Source organism: Trachurus trachurus (genome assembly GCF_905171665.1).
Source record: "Trachurus trachurus genome assembly, chromosome: 14".
Classification (NCBI taxonomy): Eukaryota; Metazoa; Chordata; class Actinopteri; order Carangiformes; family Carangidae; genus Trachurus; species Trachurus trachurus.
The window spans coordinates 17,974,844-17,997,425 of NC_139903.1; the positions used below are offsets into that span (position 1 = coordinate 17,974,844).

The following is a 22,582-nucleotide window of genomic DNA, read 5'->3' on the forward strand; positions in this document are numbered from 1 at the left end:
TGATGATTATTTATCAGGGCTCGGGGAGGTGGAGGTGGAGGTGAACCGTGCACGGCTGCAGACCTCGGCGGTGTAAACAGTGAGCGGGGCCTGCGCAGCTTTTATGGAATAGACGCAGCTCCACGAGCCCCCGCTGCAGGAAGGTGACACCTCCTGATTTATGGCTGTATTTAGATAAGACGCGGTCGTAAATGGTTTCTAAATAGCGTCAAGGTCGTGTAATGTAATGGGATAATGTTTTTAGGCGATGGAGATAAGATGATGTGTTTTAGTGTGTGTGTGAGGAGCTGTGGGGGCGAATTAATGCTCAGATAAAGCCGCGCTTTTTCTTTTTTTCTTTTCTTCTTATACCTCCTTATACTGTGGTGGTATGACGCGTGCGTGCGTACGTGCGTCCCAACACAATTCATCAAACCATCTACACTTCTCACAGTGCCCTGAGATTTACCTGCTGTTATTACTGGACACGGATAATCTGCTCAGGCCAACTTGCCCTGATAATAAAAGTCACTAAATACAGCCTCTCCATGCAAAAGAAAAAAAAAAGACCATTACGCGTTCAAGAAAATATGAAAAATCACCACACAGGCATCAGACTGGAGGAGCTGAGGATAAATGTGGGAAAAATGGAAAGTAATCTCGTGTTTGCAGGCTGAGATAAAGAGTCTGACTTCACGTATTTGTTCTTTTTATTCAGGGAATCAGTTTTATGGCCGAACTACGATCTTTAAAAATAATAAATATGTTATTATTTGTGTTTATTGCAAGGACTTTTCAAATGTCCACTTATTTTCTCTCCTTCATTCAATCATGCGCGCACCCTCAGAAACCATCTATTTCTACACTTGAATCCCCTGCTGCAGCCACACTCTTCACTTTCCCACATGATGATCGGTCTCGAGCTGATGAGTGAAATCACATAATTCCTTATTCAAACCGCTGAATCACAGCAGCACCTAATTAAACAGGTCTGCCCCTAGGAGATGGTGCGTAAATCCCGTGCGTAAAAACCTCTCCAAACTTCAAGAGAGGGACATTCAAACCCGAGGTGTTCCAAAAAAATCTGTTTTTCCCCCCTCACATCTGCAGCAGCAACAACAACAGCGACTCCCAACTAAGATACTCGCTGCCTTGAGATTATGGCACCATGGCGCATGTTATTACAAAGCTCTCCAGACTCTCCTCCCATCCTGGGCGCTCTCCTCTATTGGCTGCCTCCTTTCCACGCTGACATCCAAATCATATAAACCTGGGGGCCCTCACACCTTCAGCGGGGGTCAGATTTCTTGGGCAAAATCAGAGCAGCCTCTTTGGCAAACGGAGATTTCAAGAGCAGAGCACAAGCGGAGCGCAGCGCCGAGATTCGCTCTCTGGATTTACCCCGTTCCCTCCGCGGCCTGTCCCGCCTCCTCGGCCGCTTCCACCATGACGACCATGTAAAGCTCGGTGGCTGCGCTCGGCTCCGTCGTGGATGAATTCAGGGGGAAACGCGCTGAGGTCTTGCATGAGTCCCGCTGGCTGCACATCGACGAGCAGTGACCGTTGTGGGGCCGCAGCTGAGAGAGACCGAGGGCGACGGACACCACGGAACCTGCGCCGCTCGCTCCCCAGCTCAACATGAACCTCATCGGGGGCTACCAGCATCACCACCACCTGATGCACGAACCCTTCCCGTTCGTCCAGCGCTGCCACCAGGACGCGCCCTACTTCCAGAGCTGGGTGGTGAACCACGGCGAGATGCCCCCGGACTTCCAGATCCAGGCGCCCTACCCGGCCGCGGAGCTCGGGGCGCCCGGAGCGACGCACGACGCCCGGCTAGAGGAGCTGCAGGCGGGGATGGGGAAGAGGAGAGCGTCGGGGCCGAAGAAGGAGCGCCGGAGGACCGAGAGCATCAACACCGCTTTCGCCGAGCTGCGGGAGTGTATCCCCAACGTGCCCGCGGACACCAAACTGTCGAAAATAAAAACGTTGCGTCTGGCGACCAGTTACATCGCTTACCTGATGGATGTGCTGGCCAAAGACACCGGGGAGACGGAGGGCTTCAAGGCCGAGATCAAGAAGATCGAGAACAGGGACCTGAAGAGGAAACGAGAGCTGGTGAGTTGGATCCAAACATTAACTGCATTTGATCTTACATTCAAGTCTGTGTAGGGATACCTGCAGCTTTGGTGCTAATACAGTTCAGTGGAGGCAAGAAGTGTTTTTATTTACTTTACATAAAAACAGGATTTTTAGTCTCAATAGAAAGAACTTACTTTTTTTTTTTTTTTGCAACAATCTTAAATCAGGATTTGATACAGGAAGTTACAGAGAACATAAAACATAGGCCTGTACTTTGTTTGCTGCAGTTTATGTAAAGAAATAATGTAATTCGTTAGGGTTTGCTTCATTATTCCATTAACTCCTCATTAGTCAAATCATTACGTTTTGTTTTGTTTAATTCACAATTTGACCCTTAAACGCTCAAAGGTCACATAATACTTGTTTCAACTACACATCACTTTAATAAATGCAAAGTACCATTAGAATACATACGTTGACTTGTATTTTTTTTTTTTTTAGTATAACACATCCTACAAAAGCCAAGGTTCCATCTCTGATTAAAAACACAATTAAATGAAATTTCCCGCATGATGTCTGTGAAGCATTAGATTGTTAAGCTGTTTATATATACATATATTAGCCTATATAATTTAAGATATATTACATAGTCTATGTGAAATCATTTTTGACTACATTTAGTTTGTCAGCAGCATATTTTCCTAATGCAATCTGCAGGGTGAATTTGTGATATTAATATGTCGTGGAGTGACGTCACAGGAAACGTCCTAGGTCCAGGAAAGGAACATGTTGTCAGATAATTTAAGCAGCCTCTCCTGTAACTCTGACTAAATTAAACCTCCACCTCCTCCTCCTCCTCCTCCTCGTCCTCCACCCCAGACCGAGGGCATGCAGGAGTCTCTAGGAGCCGAGAAGAAGGTGAAGGGCCGGACCGGGTGGCCGCAGCAGGTCTGGGCCCTGGAGCTCAACCAGTGACCTTCCTCTTCCTCTTCCTTCTCCTCCTCCTCCTCCTCCTCCTCCTCCTCCTCCTCCTCGACAGAGACTCTGGATTCAAATCAGATGTATTAAAAAAAAAAAACAACCACTGACTGATTGAACTTGAACACACCACCGTGCACGTGCAATGATGCGCAAAATCAAGGGGAGAGAATTAAAGGACAAAAGGCGCACGCGGACACCACGATGGACGCTTACATTTTGTTGACCCTATTTTCTTCTTCTTCTTCTCCCGGTGTGGACTCACAGGTCTGACTGTAGGTGTGTGATGTTTGTGGTATTTCTGCTTTTTTTTTCTTTTTCTTTGTTTCCGGTACTGTAGACCAGATGTTGCCATGGTGTCAGAAAACATCTGTCTCCCCTCAGAAGGTGTGTCGCTGTGGCTCTGGTGCGGTGATGGCGCTCAAGCAGAAAATAAATAAATGACGACGAATGATGAGATGAGTAAAATAGGAGGAGATTTTGGTCTGAGAGAACAACGCAAATTCACTAAAATTACACTTTGTTAGATTTTCTTTACTTCCTTATTTGAGCAGAACTAGTAGTGCGCGCGCACGTAGAAATCAGTCATCTGATGCAAAAACAGTGTCAGAAATTAAAGCAAACACACGTTTCACTATTTATTGTCATCATTAATGTTTCCACTTGTTCCATCAGAAATCACGCTTTTAGTAAAAGTTAAGTTTGAATTGTTTTTCATTATTCTCCAATAGGAGCGAAATGTATAGGCTAAATCTATATAAATTAACACATTTCCATTTGGCATCAGCTGAAACAAGTCATCAAGGCGGAAAACAAATTGCCTAAATTCGCCCAAATAGATTTAAATGGATTTGTCTTTTACTTTGCAGATTTACGACTGAAAACTAATAAAATATAGCCTATAGGCTATGCGCCACCATCAACATAAACAATGTTGGCTAAAAATGTATTGGATATCTTGATTTTAAAACATTAATTTGTCGCTCGGTTAGTTAACAGATACCTGGATTTATAACGAAATAAACTGATTTGTACGTTGCGCATTTTTTCTCAGCTGTTATTAAAATGGGAAAAAATGGAAACTAAACAATAAAAATCAAAATGTCTTCAACAATCCCCTGTAGTCGGCCGCGGCACAGAGTCCGGTGGCAGCACATTTTAAGGAGAGACTTTTTCAATCTTTTTGTTCACGATTTCATCCCATTCATTATTTTTGATGAATCCATGAGTCACGGTCAGATCTCAGACGGAGCTCGGGCCGTATTAAAAACTCTTTAGGCTGTTGTTATTGTTGTTTCTTGTAGAAAATGACTGAATATACTGAACTGAATCTACCTCAGAATTACAATTGTCACTGTCCGGTTTGAAAAGAGGAAAAACATTTAGACTGAGACGCAGAAATGTCAAGTTGACGCACAGATTCACGGTTTGGAGGATCAGCAGTGTCACAGGAACAGAGATACAGTGTTTATTTCATTTCACATTTTAATGAGAATTTAATAAAGAGAACCTATGAATTATCAGTAATTCCAATGGATGCCTGAAAGCTGCCAAAAATAACAAACAACTGTAATAAACCATTCATAAATATATTTATTAATTCATGACAAAATAGAATTTGAAATACATGTCCCATGACCAACTGTTTATCCTGGTTTCAGGTCCATGATTTAGCCTAGCTAATCGTTTAGCTTATAGGAAAAGCAGCTGGAGAAAGTTAATGTGAATTAAAGAGAGAATCAATTTTACTATTTATTAATGTAATTATAAATATATCCTGGAATGGTTTATTTGAGTGTTTTGTGGTGTTTTTGTAAAACCTTTTCAATACATATTTATAAATGGTTGGATCATATAGAAATTTGTATATGCTAAAGTCTATATTCCTCACTTTTAACGCCTATCAAACATGGAATGAAGGAAATGCTTTATCATTTATCCTGTGACATTGCTGGTCCTCCATACAATCCCACATGTAAAACACTAAAACAAATAGAAAAAGGGACAACATTTTATTACTGTGCAAAAATGTTGATGGTAATGTACATTAGATGTGAAGTTATATATATATATAGTTCCGTAAATAAATGAATTATTTTAAGACACAGAAGCTGAGGTGACGGCAACGTGTTCATTTTTATTATTTTTTCCTTCATATGTTTGCTGGGGCGAGTGACAGATTTAATAGAGGGGTCAGAAATGTAAAGTTATTACCGAAATTATTCTTTTTGTCTGTATTCTTTTCTCATTTAATTTCCTCTCTTAACAAAAGTCTAAATAATTATTTGGAGGATTATTTTTGTTTTAAGATATCTATCAGGAAACATGTTTTAATGGCCAAAAACTCAGAAAACATAAAGCCTATCATATTTGCACATTATACTTGTACAAAAAATATTTTTAGAGTGAGGAAGTCATAAATTGAAAAAAAAAAAAAAAAGTGAAGTCCCAAACTTTCTCAAGCTGGTTTTTTTTTAAAAAAAAGATTCTTACCAAAAGTTTAACTTCAACTTTTGACTGTGCTTCCTGTGTGTTGGTCTCCAGGTAGCAGCTCCCTCCAGCCGCCTTCACTCAAGAGGAGAGTCCACAGTGACACCTAGTGGTCAGAGCCTGTTAGTGAAACAACAGCATAAACAGAAGAAACCACCACAGCCTTCACCTTCCAAGGCAAAAGTCCTTATTTCATCCTAATTTTGAAAACTTAGACATTTTTAGTTCATAAAAACATTAGAAAACAATAGAGCTTCATGTTTACCAGCTGATGGGTCTGTGAAGGAACAGATGCGAGACTGTTGTTACTGCCTGTACAATACATTTATTATTATAATTATTATTAGCAATAAGCAGCCATATTTAAATATGTGTTTTCTTCTAATACAATAATTAGGTTAATGTGGCCTATGTGTTAATAAAGTTGGATGTTATCTACATGACGCTAACAAACCTACAAGCAAAACTGAAAATACAACAAGACACTAAAATTTAGAACCTTGTCTAAAAGGAGACAAACTCAGTGTGGTGGACAGATTCAGTATGATGTGACAGAGGATGACGAGATCAAGAAAATCAATAAACAATTAAAAAACAAACCATCAAAAAAAAAAAAAACCCAAAAAACTATTCGAGTTTAAGGGGAGGAGGGTTTTTTCTGGAGGCGTCAGCAGTGTATAAAGACTTTGAACGAACCTTTTATCATATTAAACGTTACATGTAAACAGAGCTGAATGATCATTTCTCATCACAACATGTGGCTTAATATAAACGTGACATAAAAAAGACCCAATCCAATGTATATAAATATTAACTTCACTTTAGATTTAGACTCGAATTCAGATTAAATAATCAGTTTCATGACGTAACCTTGGATTCTGGGAACTTCGTTTTATACATTTTACACAGATACCAAATTTGGAAAATAAATCATTCAATGTAGATAATTGTGCTTCAGTGTTTACATACAAATGTAATGAATTTCTCATTAAGAGGACACACATCTCCTTTTCATATTAAACCTTGTTTCAATTTCTACAGATTTCAATTAAATACTGACATCTGCAGTCTCATATGGAAAAAGGGCATCTGGAAGTTGAGAAATCCTCATTTTAATTTGATTAATTGCTCAAGATTAGGAAGGGAAAAAAACTGCTTTACAGACATCTGGCCAACCTGTCGGTCCAGCTTCTTGAAATACATCCAGCTACGACGGGAATCAAATCCAGAGTTGAATCGCTGTCGGCTATACACACTGGTTTTAAATATTAAAATGGCGCTTATTATTACTCTTTACACCCCTGTCACTCATGCACATACACACACGCATACACACACGTTTGATTTTGGGTGAAGAAAAAAATAAGGACAAACAGAAATCAAATGCAAACAAACACAACTTTATACAACTTGTAGAATTAAGGCTCAACTAAAGAGAAAGAAAAGAAACTGAAATATATATGCATGTGTAAAAAAAAAAAAAAAAAGAAAGAAAATAAAGTAGTTACCGATACCTGCAACGCACAGAGAAATTAATCAGTGTGTGAGTCCATTCAACAGCTGGCATAAAGGAGACGAGCGGGCTACATCATTCACCACAACAGGTCATTAAATGCATCATGGGCAGTTGGAGAAGGGGCAACCTCAGGAGATTTAATTTTGTTTTTAGACATTATTCAGAATTTTGTGCCACTCTGAGTTGTGTGCGACTCTGCCCTCCTCTCACAATAATAATAATAATAATATTAATAATAATATTAATAATAATAATAATGAAAATAAAAAAAATTCCCACTTAGCATCATTCATGTCCTACAGGTCTCTGTTTGGCACAGGCATTCCTCACGGATGGTGGGTGTGTTAACAGTCAACTCGGCAAAAAGAAAAATAAAGAAAATTACCCAAAATGTGTTTTGCTTTTTACTCTTAAGGCAGCTATATTGTACATTGCATTCAACCAGGTTAACTTGAGATGGGACGTGGTTCTTTTGTACATATTGACAAGTTACATTACAGCATGACGACGTTAAAAACCCTGCGGAGTGAGTCCTGGTCCCAAACAGTCTTTAAGGGACCAGGGCGAGGAGGAAACACCTTCAGGAGAATAAAGAGGAGGAGGAGGAGAAGGAGGACGATCGACCTTGTGACGACCGGCATGTGCACTGACTGTATTCATGTTGTTAAACAGGAGCGAAATGAGTGAGAAGATCAAACTCATCTCTCCCTGGACTCTCCTCCAGGTTCCTGTCGAGTGTCCTTCCAGGACGACGAAGAGTTCAGGTTCTGGTCCGGCAGAGGAGTGGGACGGTGGCAGGGCTGCAGGAGGAGCTGGTGTTGGTGGGTGTAGCTGTTGTTAGTGGTGTCCAGCTCCTGTGGAGAGTTGCTGCTGCTGCTGCTGCTGCTGTTGCTGTCACTGTGGTTATGAGTTACTGTAGACTTTGCTGTAGCTACTGCTGCACTTGGTTGTTGTTGCTGTTGTTGTTAGTCCAGAGGTTTGCCGCCGTCACCTTTCTGGTCCAAGCGGCTCTTGCTGCTCTTCACCATGTAAATAAAGTAGGTCAGTGTCTCCTTCTCGTTCACCGGGATGTTCCTAAAGTGACGACTCACCGTCTGCAAGAGGACGAGAAGGTGAAGGTCAAACCAAAAACCATGTAAGTGTAGTTTTACGTCTTCTCTCTCTCAAGCTTCTCTTTGGAGCTCTAGTAACAACAGGTGGGTGTCAGCCAATCAGAACAGAGGAGGCTCTGAGCCTCTCCTTACAGTGCTGCCGAAGTCCTGACAGCTGCTTTGAAGGCTCACTCTCTGAATACAGGCTGTGTGCATTTTTCTGTGGACTGAGGCTTTAAAACGTTCACAGTATTAATATAGAAGCTAAACTTGCTTTAAGAAAAATAAAAATCCCACATGGACATCTACCTTTCTACTGTATGGAGCATCATAACAAAAACATGGAGTGTTTACAAGCATTTACATTCTTCTTTTCTTTATTACCATAGTACTCATGAGGACCCAGGAGTTAAATAATGGGCTGTTGATTACAAAAAGTGTTTCTATAGTAGGAAACACTCCTATCTTCAAAGATTGATTGTTAATGAAAAAATCATGTACTTCTGTTTGTCAATTATAGTCTTAGTAAACAGTTTGTTAACACAAACAAGTACAAGTACAAAGATAGATAAATACTTTATGAATTCCCAAAAGGAATAGAAATAAAATAAAGTCTAAAGAAGAGCAGGAAGAGATTATGTCTTGTATTTAAAAACAGCGATACCATCACGGCTGAGAAAAGGTTTTATCTGTGAAAGCGGTAACAACTGAAAAGTTGTTTTTAATCTGGCCTGGACTGGAGCCAGTGTAATGGCTGTTTTGGATTTGTAAAGTAGCATCGAGGAGACTAAAAACAAACATCCTGCCTCGCTGTGCTGCACTGCGCTCGGCAACCGCTGGTTCTCCTGATCGAGGCCGAGCTCGGGGGCCACAGCTGCAGCTGGTTGTGGGGCTGTTGACTGGCGCTTTATTAATGATGTGGGAGGCTCATTAATAGCCGGGTCTGAACCTGACTAAAAGCCTGGGGAAACATTCAACTTACAGCCCCAGTTTCATTCATTCCTTTACTCCACAGCCTGGTCACGTCAGCCCCCACCCCATCCCACTCCTCCACCACAGGCAGGCAGGCTGAGAGCGCTGCATACGGGAGGTTTTTATAAGGACGGAGGCCGGGCCAGCTGCATCAAGTCCACCTGTCGATTTGGCAAATTAGTCTAACAACCTCTCCACGACCAATTACTGTGGACTTGGAACCGCAACACTACGTTTATCACAGCAAATGAGTAACATGGAGGCGCGGGTGGAGAAGAAAGATGCTGGGAACACCTAATGAAGGCAGCTCGCTGACCTTTCATGAACTACTGGCCTGATTATCCCCGAAAGGAATCAAAGAAAAACGTGTTTTCTCCCAGGACGCTGGTTAAAGGTTGTGAAATTAACTTTCTGTAACTCTGAAGGACTGGTGTTTAGTTATAGAAGTGGATTAACTGATGGTAGAGAAACAAGTGTTGTATCTTTTAGTGACACATTAATCCAGATAAGTCTGAAAAAGAAAACTGTCAACGGACCTTTTCACTCACTTTATAAACACTAACTAGATTTACAGACCAGTGGTTTTCACTCTCCAACAACCAATCAAATCACAGGAAATACTAACTTAATCTCCTCTTTTATTCCTGAAAAAAAGCCTGTTGTGTTTTTGGAGAACATTAAGACATTGTTGTGAAGTTGACCTATGACTCATTGGCTATGAATTGTCATCATCAACTCACAAAGGCACAGGCAGAACATGAAAACTCCACTGAGAAAGGAACTAAAGCCAGAGTCTTCTTGCTAAGAGACGACAGTGCTATTCACCGTACCGCCCCAATCACAGAATCAGCCTGTGATTACTTTAAATTAATCAATTGTTAGGACATTATAATATATTTCAGGGATGCAAACGGGTCAGGACCAAAAAAGAGAGGAATTGTCTGGCGCTCACCATTAACAAATATGGAAAAGTCAATTTCCAGTAGTTCAACCCCAACCAAGTATTGAGTGCATATAGATGGACATAGTTTTCAGAAGGCCAACATTTCTATATTAAAAATGCTTTAAAAAAAATCCTTTGCAATATTTCAATTTTGGAGATACTGAATTTTAGGTCTTCACTGAATGTTAGTCATAATTATTACTATTAAAATAAACTGAATAAATAAAGACATGGGATGTTTCATTCAGTGTGTAATGGACATATAGGCCTATATAATGTGTTAGTTTCACTTTTTGACTTGAACACATTCTACATCGCGTCTTTCCACTTAAGGCTTCCTTCACCTCTGAAACGGGGCAGAGCTCCGTGGGAACACCTGCCTGACACAGCAACGTACGTAGGGAACCGTGCATGTCCGCGGCGCACAGCTCCACGGACATGCACGGGGGAAAAAACCGCCGTCGCCGTCGCATCGACTGCACGCGGCTACGCGCCGCTTTAATGAGCGCGCATGTCGCGCGTCTACATTGGAAGAGGCTGTTATCAGTATAATCAGAGACAACCATGAATGAGTTCGCCTCAGTTTCACGTGATTGTCACTGTCAGCCTGTTAGAAAAACATTTGACTGACCCCAGCTGAGACGCTGAGACCCCCCCCCCCCTCCCCCCAAAACAAAAACTCTTCGGATCTGAACGATTCACACAAGTCACCTAACTGGTCATGAAAAAAGCGAGTTTCGCTTTTCGGCGCGCTGTTTGCATCCCTGATATTTAAAAAATCTGAAAATAAATTAAATTTTCCCAAACACTGAGAAGATTTTACCAAATGACTTGTTTTATACAGTCGTCAAAAGCCAAAAATATTTATTTTACAATTATTCACATTTTTTGTCAGAGGATGTTGCTTTTTTTAAAAGTTATTTTGGGGCATTTTATGCCTTTAACTGATAGGACAGTGAAGAGAGAAACTGGGGAATGACGAGCAGTAAAGATCCTCTCAGTCAGTAGTCATACTAGGAGTCACTACTACTAGCAATCACTGCTTTGGGCGACGACAACATGGGATTTGCTCTAACCACTCAACCACAGAGCACTCCCAGAACATACTGCTTTTAATTGCGCTAAACACGGCTGAAAGAAACAGTGCACGTGTTGCAGCTGCAGTAGTTTTGTGTTTGACTGAGAGGAACTTTTAGCTTCAGGATTTATGGCTGAGAAACTTCACTAAGACCCTGTTCGGTTCCTGAAATGTTTCGACATAGTCATCCATTAAAAGGCAGGTAGATGAGTTATCAGTGTGCTCTCACCTCTGCCAGCTGGGCCTTGTTGAGGCCAGGTCTGGTCTGCAGCTTGTAGTGTCGCTTGTAGCGTCTCAATGTGTTCACCTGCAGCTGGAACAGGTCCACCTGAGTACAAGACACCAGTAGTCAGGACAGGACAGTCAGACATACAGTACAGAGAGAGGATAATTCTCCACCTTGCCCTCATCTCATGCACATTTCAGTGATTTACTTAAGGCCCTCAGCTACTTCTGCCTCTGTTTCAGCTTTCAAAGTGGATGAAATTTTAATGATCTCTGTGGAGAAATTGGGTCATTGCAACAATAAACAGGGAAAAGCCCATGAGGAGAGCTAAATACGGGATGAATATAAATCTCTTTGATGGAGTAATGGTGGTTATGTAAGTATATTCTTATTTCACCATAGACTGATGTTTTGAATGCTCGCCCTCTCCTATAAATTAGTTTTCTTTGTTCTGCAAAAATAATTGTATGTTCATTTTGCTCTATACTCACAAATGTCTGGAATGAACAGTATTAGTCAACATTACCTCGGGCACCTCGACGTCATGATCCGGGGATTCCCCTCCATCATCACTGGTCTTTCTCTTCCTCTTGTTGCGGACGCTCTGAATGAAGTTCTTGTGAAAATCACAAATGTAGAGGTGTCGCACCTGTGAGGAAATTGGATGATTAGTCAACCATGTACAAACCCTCTGATTATGTTACCAGTCACACAGGATCATACTAATACACAAGGCAGACTGTGCTGGCTAATATCCAAATTATGATGAACAAAAAAGGCACATCCAGAGTAATCAGGTGCTAAGTCCAGGGAGGTGAACAACAAAAAGAAGAAGAGGACCCGCCCCACTGTAGATGCTCCCAAAGTTTACAAAAAATGTTATTGGAGGACTACATAAAAACGAGACAACGTTTCGAGCAATGCGCTCTTCGTCAGGTCAATATTATAATAATATAAAATCCAGGTTGAAATTCAAACCTGTAACCAAACAGAGCAGGGTGTAGCGCTGGCGCCACTGTGTACTAACATCACCCATATAAACTAGTATAAAACTGTCAAAACTATAAATAATCTGACTGTGCACAACACCCTGACACTTTATTTTACATGTTTTGCTTGTAACTCTGTGGTGAGATACCATGCCTATTGCCTAGTCGTAACACAACAGGTTGTTTGTGGGGTCATTAACTGAACAATTGGAGCCTGTCGTCTTGCTGGATTTGCTGCCACAGCTGAGTGCCTGAAATACAAATCCTGCCCTGCTGTGAACTGTTGAGCATGTCGTGAGCCATGCTCACAACATGTGACATGTTGCATGAGTCCTAACATGCCTGGAGCAACTTGAAGGCAGAACAAATGATAATAAGCACACGGATCATTTACCAGTCTGTCTGAGTCAACACAACATGGCTCCTTTTAGGACTTTTAAAGGGGTTAAAAAAGAAATGGAGATGGAGTGAAGTGGAGGATAGTGTGGTTAATTTTATTAAACATCTCTACAACTACCATCTATCTATCTAGATTCAGTGTGATGATCTGCTGCATTTTGCCAGTTTGATATCACTATAAGCTGATTTGTTTTGCTGTGTTGTACACATCTGAAATCATCACCCTGGGCTTTTTTTCCTGACATCTAATAGACAAAACGATTGAGATAATTATTAAGTTGACCATTCTCCCATATAATCCAAACAGATATCACCACCACTGAGTCACTGCCACACTGAGAAGCCAGAGGTCTTTGGGATCCTGAGGGTCTGAGGCCTCGTGACACTTGCCTGATTGGTGAATCAGCTTTGGTGACATGACAGTGCTGAGCTGCAAAAGTTTATCTCAGGGACATTGCAAGTAGGCCACTATAACAAATGGATAAAATTGTCGTATAACACGCACACTAGTGGGACTAACTCCCAAACAACCAGCGCTAATTTCAGTTAAAAATGCAGCTACTTCGACCGACATTAATACGAGCATTAAAAACATCAAAACTTTGAAAGGACGCCGGTCGCAGCTGCCGGTCTTAACTTCCCTGACTCACCGAGCTTCCCTGGCTACAGCCATTTTATGAAGAGCGTCGGAGACGTGCTGGAGGAAACTGTTGCAGGGAGAGAAAGGCTCAAAGTTGACGCTGCTGTCCTACACGTAGTTCAAGGCAGCTAGCTAGCACCGCGCTAACGCTAGCCTGACATTTAAACCCGCTGTCGACAAACCAGCAATTCATCGCTACAGTGACATTAGCATGAAGGAAAAGCTGACTGCGTCCTGTTGTTTACTCACGTAAACTAACAAGCTAACTAGCATTAGCTGACAGCTCAAGAGTCTGAGCAGTTTCCCCCAAGTTCCGGCCATCACCTTGGACTCAGAGTCAATCAATTTAACAGAATTTACAATGTGTTGCAGTTTCACTTACACTCTTGTCGATGTCCAGTTTCAGTTTCTTCTGCGATATACTCTTCTGGATCCTCTTGCTGAAGGAGGCGTTTCCAGCTGACCGGCCGCAGCGCTCCCCGTCCTCGATCAGGCAGCAGCTCTGTCCGTAAAACGGCGGAGCAGGCGGTCCGTCGTGGCTGTCCTCCTCTGTGCTGAATCCATTCATCCTGTAACGACTGTAATGCTCTTTGTGCTACGGCTCAAGCAAAATCACCGAAGTGTCAGTGTAAGGTTGGCGACAAAGTCTCTTGTTCACGCGTTGTCCCTTTGTGAAAGACAACCCGGTGGCGTTAGCTAGGTCGCTAGCTCGCTTAAGTGGTTTAGCCTGCGAGCTAACAACCCCTGGTGTTTCGTCTGGACTCCTGCGACTTATTTTGAAACACGACAGCCTTTGGCTAAGGACATATTCTTACAAACGTCCATCAGAGTCACTCTACAAAACAGCTGCTGCTAACGTTACCTAGCCTCCGTGTTAGCAGGACCGCAAGGTGGCTCAGTTGCCGCTAACGGACAAATTCCTCTGGTGAGACCGCAGCTGATTGTCCCGGTAACAACACGCTACGTCCCCCAAAAGATTCAAATATGACAACAAACTCACACTTCTCTGCGATAGACGGCGTCAAACTGCTGCAACAGATGGGACAACTTTGAAGAAATCACGCATTTAACAGCCTGCACTGCAACAATCGCGGCACTCTTTGAGAACAGCCCGTACAATGGGACATGCTTCGTCTGTGTGGCGGAAGTTCTCTTCCCAGATCGGGATTGGTCGATTTGGTAAAAAGGTGGGCCTAAGGGGCAAATCTGGCTTTTCCATTGGCTCAGACAAACGTCGATCTTCAAGCGGCTTCTTCCTGTATCACTTTGCGTCATATGTTTTCTACTATGAGTAGGAGTTAAAGGTGGCGTCTCTGCGAGTACGAGAAGCTTATAGCTGCACCACGGAACATACAATTTACACAGAATAATAAATAAGGAGTTATAGCAGTTCGAATCAATTTTAATAAACGCACATAATTTAAAGGTTGATTATGTAGAATATTTATTAAAAGCTATATTTTTACAAAAATAATACATCCATGGGGCGTTTTGAGGGTTACAGAATGAAAGTAGTGCTTTTCCATAAAAAAAAAAAAATTGTCTGAAATAATGTTTTTAAAAAATTTGACGGGCTCGACAATGATTCTCTGTCACGTTCTGTTTACATTCGCCACCGAACTTTTTTTTTTTTTTTTTTCAACTTGACGAGAGACAAGACTTAATTGAGTTTCATCTGTAAAATCATTCTTATTTACGAAGGGCTTCGAAAGAAAGGTCACGTGTTAATAGACTGCAAAACTGTTTATGATCTCCCAAGAGGTCATATTTTGCAGTGACCTTATGACACAACATGTGCATCATAGCCCACATTCATTTTTATGATTTGATTTTCTTAGGCCCATCTGCAATTCTCAAACGGTGTAGTGTGGGGGCCCATGGTGGAAGGAGTAAGATCTGTGATGGCCGGAGGAGTCTGGGAAGCCACTCTCTCTCTGCACTCGGGCCGGGTTGGACCTCCAGCACTGTGGGGGTTTTGGGGGCCGTTTTCTTTGTTTGGGTTCAGGCTTTTTCACACGTACATTCATACACACACAGTCTCAATCCTAACACATACATGCACCCATGCCACACTACATCCTGATTACTGACAGCATTTTCTTGAGTTCATTAATACATTCTTTTTTCAAAAGCCATGTGTAGTTTCCACCTTTTGTCCAGTTCCTGGAACACGGAACATGACAGATCTTTTAGTTGACCATACATAGTTCAGTGCCCAAAAACATACATGTAAAATCCTTATCCTTACATAAGGATAACTATATAAATATGATCAACAAAATGTATTTAAAGTACAATTCTAATTACACAACCAAATGTCCTCAGTGTTCAATGAATATTTCCTGAGGAAGAGCTGATGTTATTCATTTATATAATACCAAGAGGCTGAATTCAGTCTGTAAGTAATCATTGCATTTTAGATAATTAATTATACCATGATAAAGGTTTTTCCATTTTGCTGTAGCAACCAAATACAGCAGGTGAGTGGGCCCAGAGCAATATCTATCGCTCTGAGTGGGCCTATAACATCTGATTACTACAGTAGAATTAAGGTAAGTAGCAAAAAAATAATGCTCAAGTATATTCGAATTTGGGGATTAAATTGTTTGTAAATTAACTTTTAAATCATGTGTTGTAATCATTGTAATCATAGCACCTTTTCACTACGTATATCCACCAGCATCACGACAGCAGCTGGTAGCATTTCAAACATGATGACAGATTGATTTCAACCAATAGGAGAAGGGCTACGTGACCGTTACAGCCAATCGGATTGCACGTCTCTTTTCTGCCTTGGCCAGACACTATATAATCCCACCCAGTTGCACCACCAACTCCAGTTAACCTCTTGCACAGGATTCTTAACGTCCATTCAGTGAGAGCTAACCCTTTGTTCTTCCTCTTCGAAAATCCCACCTCGGCGGACTTCACAACCTAAAAAAACATGGTGAGTGTGGAAGTCCAGCCTTTTGTTTTTCATAAATTGTCGTGTTCAAAACGAGAAAAATAAGATGAATCAGATGAATCAATGAATCAAAAAACAGCACGGACGGTCGTTAAAATGTCGGATGGTTAGGCTAACTTCCTCTTCAACGGCTCCGTTTTAGCTGTAACCATGGCAAATAAAATGCAGCTCGATAGAACGCAGGCCGAATCAAAGCTCAGCCGTTGCACCCGTTTTCTGTGGGTTTGTCTGACGGCTCGTTGACCTACTTCGCGTCTGTCAATGTGCATCAGCTCGACGTGAGACACTCCCGTGTTTCACCGCCTGTTTGAAGAGGCCTGGTCGTCATGACACTGCAGTCAGCCTTTCAAGTCTGGGTTCATTCACCAGCGGCTCTGTGGGGCCTTCATGTTGATTTTACTTAAATTACCCTTTGTATTATCTTCAACTACAACCGTGTCTAGGTTGTTTCACCACGAAATTTTGATGTAAAAATGTTTTCTTTCTTCCTTCAGCCCTTATGTATTATGTATGAATAACCGGCCTCCCTGTGATCTGTGGCATAGGCTTTTAGAGACTGCAATTCAACACAATGCATTCAAATGGACAAAGGACAAAAGGACAAACTCAATCAAATCATGTCATGACTGTGGATGATTTTTAATGGCCACTGGAAATAACTTGTTTTCTTATCCCCCCTCACATATTCTTACATTTATTAATATTGAATTATTTTGGTTATGCTTGTCCACATTTTCATGGGCGTTTCTCAGTTGGGGTATGGACCTCTTAGGCCACTGTAGCTATCTCTTCAGAGAATAAATGAATGTGCAACGTGTCAGTTCAATTTAGTCATGCACGTCTGGAATTGGCCTCTTTACAAAAGGGCCCTTTTCCTCCTCGAGTCTCGCATTAGCTCTAGTGCAGCTCATGACATGTGATCAGATCCTTCAACAATTGATTTTAGAAATTAATGCTTTTTTTTTTATCGACTCTCAGCCAACCATCTGCTCATAGGCCAGCTGTCTGCTTTTAAACGTGCTCCAATGTTATATTAACCTTGGTAACTACAAAGATGAATGTTTTTATTTTCTTCCCAGCGTGAGTGTATTTCAGTGCACGTTGGTCAGGCTGGTGTTCAGATTGGCAATGCCTGCTGGGAGCTCTACTGCCTGGAGCATGGGATCCAGCCGGACGGACAGATGCCCAGTGACAAGACCATTGGTGGCGGTGACGATTCCTACAACACCTTCTTCAGTGAGACTGGCGCTGGAAAACATGTCCCCAGAGCTGTGTTTGTGGACCTGGAGCCCAGTGTCATCGGTAAGGGAAAAAATCATTATGAGCTATTGATAAGGATTTGTTTTTTTGTTTTTTTTTTGTCTGTCAAACCTTGTTTAACTTCTATTAATTTTTTCTTAGATGAGGTACGCAGTGGGACATACCGGCAGCTGTTCCACCCAGAGCAGCTGATTACTGGCAAGGAGGATGCTGCCAACAACTATGCCCGTGGTCACTACACCATCGGCAAAGAGATCATTGACCTGGTGCTGGACAGGATCCGCAAACTGGTGGGTAACTATGCAAATTGGATGACCCTGAACTAGGGATGGGCATTTGAAGAAATCTTTTTGATCGATCTTCGGGAAAATTAACGATCGATTAATCGTTAATATTAATATTCATAATTAAAAACTAAATGCGTGCGGCTATGGCGTGTGCCAGTAATCCAGGGCAGTCCCCGCGAAGGAAGAAGGTCAGACAACAACGTACACGGACGTCTGTGTGCTTGTGCTTCACTTGTAGGGACGGTGCCGGTGTCGGCGGCATTTAGGTAAAAAATAAAAATAAAAAAAAGATTGTTGCGCTGCCTGGCTCACCTGCAGCTGTCAGAGCTGTCAGAGCAGCTCTGCTGTCCCTCTCTCTTCAGCCTCGTGTTTGGCTGCACTTGTACAAAAAAAAAAAATCACAAGCACTTTCAAAATGTGAAATCGTGGGTTTTATTGTTTTCTCTGTGGCCAACACACCGGAGCGGCGCTCTGATCAGCGCGGCACAGAAAAGAGAAACTAACTCTGCAGGATATTTACCTTAAGTTTCATTTTAACCGTCGTTAAACAGCTTCGGACTATTTGTGATGTTAGATAAATGACTTGTAGCTTGTAACTTGCAGAGAGAGTGGAGGCTCCTTCCACACCGCTGCTGAAAACCAAACCTGCTGATCAGAGCGGGCGGAGCCGTGGTGTCACAGCTCACGTCTCTGTTGCACCGAGTCCGCGACACAGGCGCCCCGTCGTATTTAATGAATGATTTCACTCTTAAACCATGTATTAATATAGGCCTGTATAATAATACTTATATGGAGTTTATTGGTTGTTATGAAAAAATAAACCCGGGGTTTATTTCTCCATGACAACCTCTGCCCTCTACATGATCCCTTATAATAAATCGATAACAATTTTCCGTGATCGATAAAATACTTAACGATCAATAATCGATCATCGATTAATCATGCCCATCCCTACCCTGAACCAAATTCAAACCTAATGATGCATCTTAAACATTGATCTCCCTCTTTGTCCTCAGGCTGACCAGTGCACGGGTCTTCAGGGCTTCCTGGTTTTCCACAGCTTTGGAGGTGGTACCGGCTCCGGTTTCACCTCCCTGCTGATGGAGCGTCTGTCCGTGGACTATGGCAAGAAGTCCAAGCTAGAGTTCTCAATCTACCCAGCCCCCCAGGTGTCCACTGCTGTTGTGGAGCCTTACAACGCCATCCTTACCACCCACACCACCCTGGAGCACTCAGACTGTGCCTTCATGGTAGACAATGAGGCCATCTATGATATCTGTCGCAGGAACCTAGATATCGAGCGTCCTACTTACACCAACTTGAATAGGCTTATCAGTCAGATTGTGTCCTCCATCACTGCCTCCCTACGTTTTGATGGTGCACTCAATGTTGATCTGACAGAGTTCCAGACCAACTTGGTGCCATACCCCCGTATCCACTTCCCCCTGGCCACCTATGCCCCGGTCATTTCCGCTGAGAAGGCGTACCACGAGCAGCTGACCGTGTCAGAAATCACAAATGCCTGCTTTGAGCCAGCCAACCAGATGGTGAAATGCGACCCTCGCCACGGCAAGTACATGGCTTGCTGCCTCTTGTACCGTGGCGATGTCGTGCCCAAAGACGTCAATGCCGCCATCGCCACCATCAAAACCAAGCGTACCATCCAGTTTGTGGACTGGTGCCCCACTGGTTTCAAGGTTGGCATCAACTACCAGCCACCCACCGTGGTTCCTGGTGGAGACCTGGCCAAGGTCCAGAGGGCTGTGTGCATGCTGAGCAACACCACTGCGATTGCAGAGGCCTGGGCTCGGCTTGACCACAAATTTGATCTGATGTACGCGAAACGTGCGTTCGTTCACTGGTACGTAGGTGAGGGTATGGAGGAGGGAGAGTTCTCCGAGGCCAGAGAGGACATGGCTGCTTTGGAGAAGGATTACGAGGAGGTTGGAGTCGACTCGGCTGACGGTGAAGGAGAAGAGGATGGAGAGGAATATTGAACATAAATGCATTCCTTTGTATTTAACTCACTCGAGTGGGGAAAAAATTCCACTGCAGTGATGTAAGAGTAACTGCAGAGTAACATGGCCAATAAAACTTAACTGTCTGTGACGTCTAACTGTCAAATAAACTTATTCTCAACCTGAACTGCTGTTTGCTTTCTTTGAATCTCATTCCATAGAGCAAAGCTACAGGTGTAATGACAGCATTTTTAATAGACCAGTGAAGATTTTTTTTACTAGTATAAAGCAATTGTAATGCTAAAATGTAATTAACAGGACTAGTGAAGAACAAATGTCAGAAAGATTTATATCAAAGGAAGAATGATTAATGAGTAATACATCGTAGCTGTAAACACACTTTACAAAGACCCTATATATATATATATAAATGCATACACTACTACTCACAAAAAGTTAGGGATATTTGGCTTTTGGGTGAAATTTATGGAAAATGTGGAAGCAAAAGGTCATCTCAAACAATTTATTGAAACAAAAGCAAACAACAGTGGTGGGTACACCACAACAAAAATGTCTCAACTTGTCATTGTGCCCTTGAGCTTCAATTACAGCTTGACGATGACTTCTCTTGCTGTTCACAGGTGGACTTCTTGTCTGCTGGGATGTCCCACTCTTCTTGAAGGGCAACCAAAGGTCATTGAGGTTCTGGGTTACAGAGTTACCAGCCTCTACACGACTGAACAGTTGATCAATTGTTAGGTGTCGTCTTGGTCTCATGATGTCAAAATGTGAACAGCATGATGAAGGACGACTGTTTAAACCAGTTCTAATTGAACCAGGACATTTATTGGTTGATTCATGGATCAAACAACTGTTGTGAATTTTGCTATTAAGCTCCTTGTCAGAGAACAGCAACTTGTGCAAAAATTACTGAAACATTGAACAGTTGGACGTGTGCATTCAAAAGTTTAGAGAAGGTCACATGAAATTCACCTGTAAAGGTTAGAATGCATTTTAGCTTCACCCTGAAATTTCACCTGAAAGGCGAATATCCCTAACTTTTTGAGTAGTGTAGGCCAGTGGTTCTCAACTGGTGGGTCGGGACCCAAAAGTGGGTTGGGGACCCGTTCTGGATGTCAAAAAAGTAAATAATATTTAATGCACATCTGATGTTAGACATGTCTTTTGTTTTGAAAAATAACATATATTGAAAGGCACGCGTCATGTGAACACATGCAGTTGTAATGGTCCTCCTCAGTTTCTTATTATTTGCTCTGAATGCAAAGATATCAGTTTCTTATTAATGTGGCCTGAATGCAGTGAATCTTGTTTTGTTTTGTGGGTCTTTATTTTGTGCAATTTGATATTTATTCACTTTTGTGAACATGCTCTGAATGCAGAGATGCATTAGAAGTCAAATATATCGTTTTGTTGGTCTCTATTTTGTGCAGTTTGATATTATTTTATTCACTTCCGTACATGCAGTTGTCATGGTCCTCCTCAGTTTCATGCACTTTGCTCAATAAAGAGCAAAATTAGTTTTTAAAGGCTTTTAAAAAATTCTTGGTTTGAATTCTATATAAGTGGGTCGCGACTTAATGACCATGGGAAAATGTGGCTCCAGAGTGAGACTAGGTGAGAACCCCTGGTGTAGGCTATATTGAGAGAGCAAACCAATATGGCACATATCTTATTTTCTCAATTTTGTAAGAAAGAGAGCCAGATTATCTGGCTATGACATACATTGAAGCAGCAGAGTGGAAACACAAACAATGGAGCAATTGCTGTAGGTTCTAATGAGTCCTGATACGTTAGAGGTCTGTAATCAGTAGTGATGACCAGAACTTGAGTGTGAATGGCAGGGGCCACTGTTCACTGCCTGTGGAGATGCTGCTGCTGCTCTACTCCATTCTGTCACTTGAGGGCAGTGGTGTTCAATAAATGTTGGACTCCACCAGAATGAAGCAGCAAACCTTGAAGTCCAAAAAATGCTGAGACTCTCCTGCAGCACCAGGGGCACCATTTAGTAAAAACTAAATGACTTTTACAGCACCGGACATTTTCAATAGAGAAAGAGCAGATCACACATTTACTAACTTAGGAAGTGATTTGTGTTTTACCCGTGAGAACCGGGGGCCCGACCCCAGTCTGGTGTAGAATATAATTGGTATTCAGAGAGGGAGAGAGGCTGCTTTCAAGCCAGGTAAGGAGACTACGGAGCCCTTGGTCCCAACAGGACGTTACAATGTGTTATTCCATGTTTTACTGCACCAGTGTGACAGATTAATATAAACCAGGGCAAGGCTGGCATGACAATCCCTTCACATACTGCACACCATGTGCTCTGTAATACAGCATTTTTTACACTTCACTTATTCTATGACTTAAAGGGCGAAGCTGAGATAGTATAAATGAAGCTTAAAAGACTATAGTTCCCACAGTTCCCATACATTGCAAATACCACCAACTTTCAAATTTCACTGCCCTAGTTTAAATTTAACTGCAAATTTCTCCAACCTGTAACTCAACATTATAGGCTTTAAAAGCTCAAAAGACTTACTGCTGTATTCACATAATTTCTCTCCATGGCAAGTTAATTGTATTTTTAACTGTCCTTTAATTGCAAGCATATAATGACAGTTATAGAGTTACCTCTGAATTTCATTCTTTTGGAAATGGGTTAGATCAAACTGGCAGTGGATTAAATCATGCTGATTAGACCCGTGCAG

At 42.1% G+C, this 22,582-nt stretch overlaps 3 protein-coding genes across 3 annotated transcripts; 2 read left to right on the forward strand and 1 right to left on the reverse strand.

Moving 5' to 3' along the window:
* Positions 1-1,296: 1,296 nt before the first annotated feature.
* LOC310997497 (heart- and neural crest derivatives-expressed protein 1-like) lies at positions 1,297-3,069 on the forward strand. The gene is made up of 2 exons (XM_083987207.1): positions 1,297-2,097; positions 2,941-3,069. The coding sequence occupies exons 1-2, from the start codon at positions 1,618-1,620 to the stop codon at positions 3,034-3,036; spliced, it is 576 nt and encodes a 191-aa protein (XP_083843333.1). The 5' UTR covers positions 1,297-1,617; the 3' UTR covers positions 3,037-3,069.
* A 2,519-nt stretch (positions 3,070-5,588) lies between these two features.
* sap30l (sap30-like) lies at positions 5,589-14,501 on the reverse strand. The gene is made up of 4 exons (XM_083987209.1): positions 13,766-14,501; positions 11,882-12,004; positions 11,359-11,457; positions 5,589-8,139 (listed from the first exon to the last, which is right to left on the reverse strand). The coding sequence occupies exons 1-4, from the start codon at positions 13,949-13,951 to the stop codon at positions 8,011-8,013; spliced, it is 537 nt and encodes a 178-aa protein (XP_083843335.1). The 5' UTR covers positions 13,952-14,501; the 3' UTR covers positions 5,589-8,010.
* A 1,718-nt stretch (positions 14,502-16,219) lies between these two features.
* Positions 16,220-20,040, forward strand: LOC310997402 (tubulin alpha chain-like). Its single transcript, XM_083987080.1, has 4 exons — positions 16,220-16,330; positions 17,428-17,650; positions 17,750-17,898; positions 18,912-20,040. The coding sequence occupies exons 1-4, from the start codon at positions 16,328-16,330 to the stop codon at positions 19,890-19,892; spliced, it is 1,356 nt and encodes a 451-aa protein (XP_083843206.1). The 5' UTR covers positions 16,220-16,327; the 3' UTR covers positions 19,893-20,040.
* Positions 20,041-22,582: the final 2,542 nt, after the last annotated feature.

Bases quoted from the DNA above. Each gene is read 5' to 3' on its own strand.
- LOC310997497 (XM_083987207.1), top strand. From the start codon at position 1,618: ATGAACCTCATCGGGGGCTACCAGCATCACCACCACCTGATGCACGAA. The intron at 2,098-2,940 runs GTGAGTTGGATC...CCTCCACCCCAG, and splicing joins TGAAGAGGAAACGAGAGCTG to ACCGAGGGCATGCAGGAGTC.
- sap30l (XM_083987209.1), bottom strand. From the start codon at position 13,951: ATGAATGGATTCAGCACAGAGGAGGACAGCCACGACGGACCGCCTGCT. The intron at 12,005-13,765 runs GTAAGTGAAACT...ATTTCCTCACAG, and splicing joins AACTGGACATCGACAAGAGT to GTGCGACACCTCTACATTTG. The intron at 8,140-11,358 runs GTGAGAGCACAC...GTCCTCTTGCAG, and splicing joins ACAAGGCCCAGCTGGCAGAG to ACGGTGAGTCGTCACTTTAG.
- LOC310997402 (XM_083987080.1), top strand. The intron at 17,651-17,749 runs GTAAGGGAAAAA...ATTTTTTCTTAG, and splicing joins CCTGGAGCCCAGTGTCATCG to ATGAGGTACGCAGTGGGACA. The intron at 17,899-18,911 runs GTGGGTAACTAT...CTTTGTCCTCAG, and splicing joins TGGACAGGATCCGCAAACTG to GCTGACCAGTGCACGGGTCT.